A 4094-nucleotide genomic window follows, 5' to 3' on the forward strand; every position below is an offset into this window, starting at 1 on the left:
GAAAGTGCTGAGAGCAAAGAGGTGACCAGTTGGGCTCTGTGTGCACAGCAATCCCTCCCCTCCCCTGCGCTTAAGTCTCTGGGTCCTATTTTTTAAGTGTATGTGATGAAAGAGGAGAAAATCTCAGCTTTGCTGATATTAACTTAATTCCTCTCCATGGGCTGGAATGTCAGATGTGATGAACGTGCTGGATCAGGGCTCGTGGTTTTCTTCAGGGAGACTCAAAGAGGTGCAGAAAGGTTATCTGTAGACAAACTTTAGTACTATGGGACGTAATAAAAAATTACCAGGAAGGCAAAAAAATTGTAGTGCCTGATCTTGCTGTCAGCAGCCACAGAGAGGTCAGGAGCGCAGTCAGAGCACGGTGCAGCACCGCTGGTAGCACCCTGCACAGCCCTGGTCAGGTCACCTACCAGGCCTGCTGCCTGCTTCCCAGGGCTGGGGAGATTTATTAGTTCCTGCTTGTGTGCCATGCTGGAAGTACGAAGTGCTAAACATTGCTAAAAGCTGTTATGAAAAAAGTGTTATAGACAACAACAATATTTTATAGCCTGCTTTTTTTTTTCTGTGCTAAAGTTTCTGTGCTCAAATAGAGTACAAACACACAATGCACGCACACACACATACACGCGGAGAAAGGAGAGAGAAGGGGTGGGAGTCTGAATGTGCACATGTGAAACGATGCCAAGATGGACTTAAATGACTTGCGAGGTCGTTAGAGAGCAGTGACGAACTGACCTGACCAGGGGAATATTTATTTTTGTTTTTAAAAAGGCCGGGGTAGGAATATTGGCTGATTGTTCTTGCACTTTTTCCAAATCTAAGAAAAGCTGGTTTCTGTGGAAGCCTCGTGCATTGCTCCTCAGAGCCTGAACTGCAGCCACACAGGAGTGCTGCACAGAGACCAGGAAGGCGAGCAGACTAACATGCAAAGTGAGATTGATGGTTTCATTTTCTGTGTCTACCTTGAGAGAGGCAATAAAGAGTGCAAGAGGAACAAATGTCAGAAGAACTGAGTATTATGAATCACTTTTTTAAAGCCACATAAGGGTGTATTTATAACACAATAATTGCTTTTTAATTGAATTTTATATGCAGTTGAAAATCTATACTTAAAGGAAAATTCAGTGTAACACTTCCAGAGAGGAGCACTCTGAACATGTGTTTTTATCGGACCAGGTTCTCCCAACTGATGAATCAGTTGAACATAAGAAATCCTACAGACAGAGCCATAGGAAGAAGGTTCTACCAGAGATCTACCTGACCAGGCTGCTCTCCACAAAGGTAGGAGAGGGGATGGTCTCTGTCATGCAGGTGGGATTGTTGGATGTTGTCTGCAGCGAGAATCCTGCAATCTTAATTCAGATTTTAACTTCTTTACTCTCTGTGAGTGCTCAGCTCCAGCAGTTGGGCTCCAAGCCCATCTTTAATCCCAGCATGATGCCTTACTGGAGCAGAGATCACAAGGATGGCCAGCAGTCTCCAGTCTTCTTTGTATTTACTGTGCAGAACAATCACAGATGTGAGAGCCTAGCAATAAGAAAGAAAATCTTGAAGCCAAAAGAAATTAAACCCAAATGCAAGCTAATTATATCGCTCTGCATAAACAAACCTTTCTCTCCCTACTTCGGCATCCCCTTTCTCTTCTGATTTATTCAACTGGCAGCAAAGGATTTCCCCTTGTGTGCAGTTGCAGCCCCTCATGCTGTTTGCCTGGGCTCGACTGCTGCTGCTTTCCCCAGTCTCCATTGTGTGTGCTTTTCCCACAGGGCACGCTGCAGAAGTTCTTGGATGACTTGTTCAAAGCCATTCTCAGTATCCGAGATGATAAACCACCTGTGGCCGTGAAGTATTTCTTTGACTTCCTAGAGGAGCAAGCAGAGAAAAGAGGGATCACAGACCCTGACACTTTGCACATCTGGAAGACCAACAGGTTTGGAAGAGGAAATCTATTCTTTCTTTCCTTCCTTCCATCTCTCAGGAGCAGCAGCTGCAGAGCCTTGGTGTCCTGGACTAATCATTAGGTTGCTAAAAGTAGAAGAGGGACTTGGAAACAAGAGGGGTGTGGGTGGGGAAAGATGAGGACAAACACAGATTTGGAGAGCTTTCAACAAACGCAGAGCTCAGGGGAGCAGCAAGCTGGAAGAGGAGGCATGGGCAGATAAAGGGCAGAACGAACTGGCACACTGATACAGATAATTAAAGGAGAAACAGAAGAGGGACGGGACAACGAGAGACAGCAATGGTGTTAGCTCCAAGCACTGGAGAGCTGAAACAGAGTCCAAAATCATGTCAGGTCTTAAAACATCATGGAGATTTTAAAACCAGCATATTTGGCTCCTTTTCATTTGCTTTCTGGCTTTTCAGCCCTTGGGAGCACTTTTCCCAACTTATCTCTGTAACTAAGCTGAGACTCCAGGGTATTCCCAGGACTGCGGGAGCTCGTGCTGTGACAGTGATGTGCTGGCGGGCACCGGGGACCAGCCGGGAGCAGTGCTGAGGGATGTGATGAGCAGCAGGAAAGGAGTGGGGGAGTCAAAGTGAAGGCGGGAAATAGAGCAGGAGAGAAACCAGGAGGTTTAACCAGGGAGAGCAGAGAGCTTGGAGGGAGTGTCGAGGACAGGCTGCAGGGACAGTAACTGTTTCCAGCCCAACATGTGAAAATTAAAAACAAATTTGGCTGGGATAGCAGGCATGCAGACACAACCATTGAGCTACAGATCTGCCTACCCTTCATTACCTTTAATTGCCAGTAGAGCAAAGACTTATAGCAGCTTTCACTCCTCAGCTGCTGAGGAGGGATGGTAGGAAGGGTGAGCGATATACTGAAACTCTGTTGTGGCCAAATGAGCACTGAAATAACTAGAGGAGAAAATGATGAGAGAGCAGAAAAAAAGACACATGAAATGCATTTCACGGGGCCAGGCTTACCATCAGAACCAGATGACGGTTACTGTCAGGGAAGAAGGAAAAGGAGCTGACACCACTGCTACAAAACTCAGCAAGGGAGGAAGCCCAATGTGACAGCCCCATGCAGACGAACCTTCCTGTGTCTCTCCTGGCCCACAGCTGGCTCAGGGAGCTGCTGAAGGAGCAAGGCTATACGCTCACCTACACAAGGCTGGACATGAAGTCTCCTCTCCATGCCACGTGCTTCAGCCTGAAGAAAGGTCTCTTCAGGGTGAAGACTTGTGCCTGCCCCTCTAGCTATGCAGAGGGCCGCACACCACCAAGATGTGATGAAATAGCAGAACCTGGCTCCTCATCTTTTTCCTCTCTACTACTCACTTTCTATCACATCTTTCCTGCATTTCCTCCCCTCTCCCTCTGGAGTACAGAGATTCACCCAGTGTGTGTTCCTGTCTTGTTTCCCTCGCAGCTTACCTCTGAGGTTTTGGGTCAACATCCTGAAGAACCCCCAGTTCGTCTTTGACATTGACAAGACAGACCACATCGACGCCTGTCTCTCTGTGATAGCCCAGGCCTTCATCGACGCCTGCTCCCTGTCTGACCTGCAGCTGGGCAAGGTACCGTCCAGAGGAGACATCTCACTCCTGCCTGGGCAGTCATAGACACGGACCAGTACGGGTGGGAAGGGATTGTAAGAGGTCACCCAGTCCAACCTTCCCCAGCACTGGGGCCAGCTGGGAGCCATTGTCAGTGTTGGGTTCATGACTGGACTCGATGATCTTAAAGGGCTTTGCCAATCAAGGCAGTTCTGGGATTCTGAGTCTGTCGATATTCTCTGTTGTTGGCTCAGGCAGGGGTGAACACACCAGGTGGGTGTCAGTTCTGCTCTGGGCACAGGCAGGGGAGCCCAGCTGCCTCAGTCAGGGCTGGCTTAGGGGACAGCATCAGTGTCACAATCCCGCAAGAGCAGCGAGGGACAGTGTGAACTCCCAGTGGCAGGATGGACAATGGCGGAGCTTCAGGTGAAACTTTACTGTTGCTGCCTGTGGTTTCTGCACGTCCCCTCAGCTGGGGGAGCTGAGCCTTCGCACACTGGGGCTGGGTCTGCCCAGGCAGCGCAGGGCCAGCCTGGCTCTTGCAAGATACAGGGACAGCCTGGGGCCATCCCATGGACACTGTCCACC

General features: G+C 49.0%; 1 protein-coding gene across 1 annotated transcript in view; it reads left to right on the plus strand.

Annotated features, from left to right (window-relative positions):
* The window catches only part of PLXND1 (plexin D1), a gene marked incomplete at its 5' end in the record, with an annotated part of 59199 nt that overhangs the window by 51054 nt on the left and 4051 nt on the right, over positions 1 to 4094 (plus strand). Inside the window, 3 exons of the mRNA XM_010175999.1 lie at positions 1180 to 1284; positions 1770 to 1933; positions 3380 to 3527. Of these exons, the coding sequence (XP_010174301.1) occupies positions 1180 to 1284; positions 1770 to 1933; positions 3380 to 3527 (417 nt within the window). The remainder of the gene's footprint in view (positions 1 to 1179; positions 1285 to 1769; positions 1934 to 3379; positions 3528 to 4094) is intronic.

The sequence above is a fragment of the Antrostomus carolinensis genome, unplaced genomic scaffold (assembly GCF_000700745.2).
Source record: "Antrostomus carolinensis isolate BGI_N321 unplaced genomic scaffold, ASM70074v2 scaffold34079, whole genome shotgun sequence".
In the NCBI taxonomy this organism is placed as follows: domain Eukaryota; kingdom Metazoa; phylum Chordata; class Aves; order Caprimulgiformes; family Caprimulgidae; genus Antrostomus; species Antrostomus carolinensis.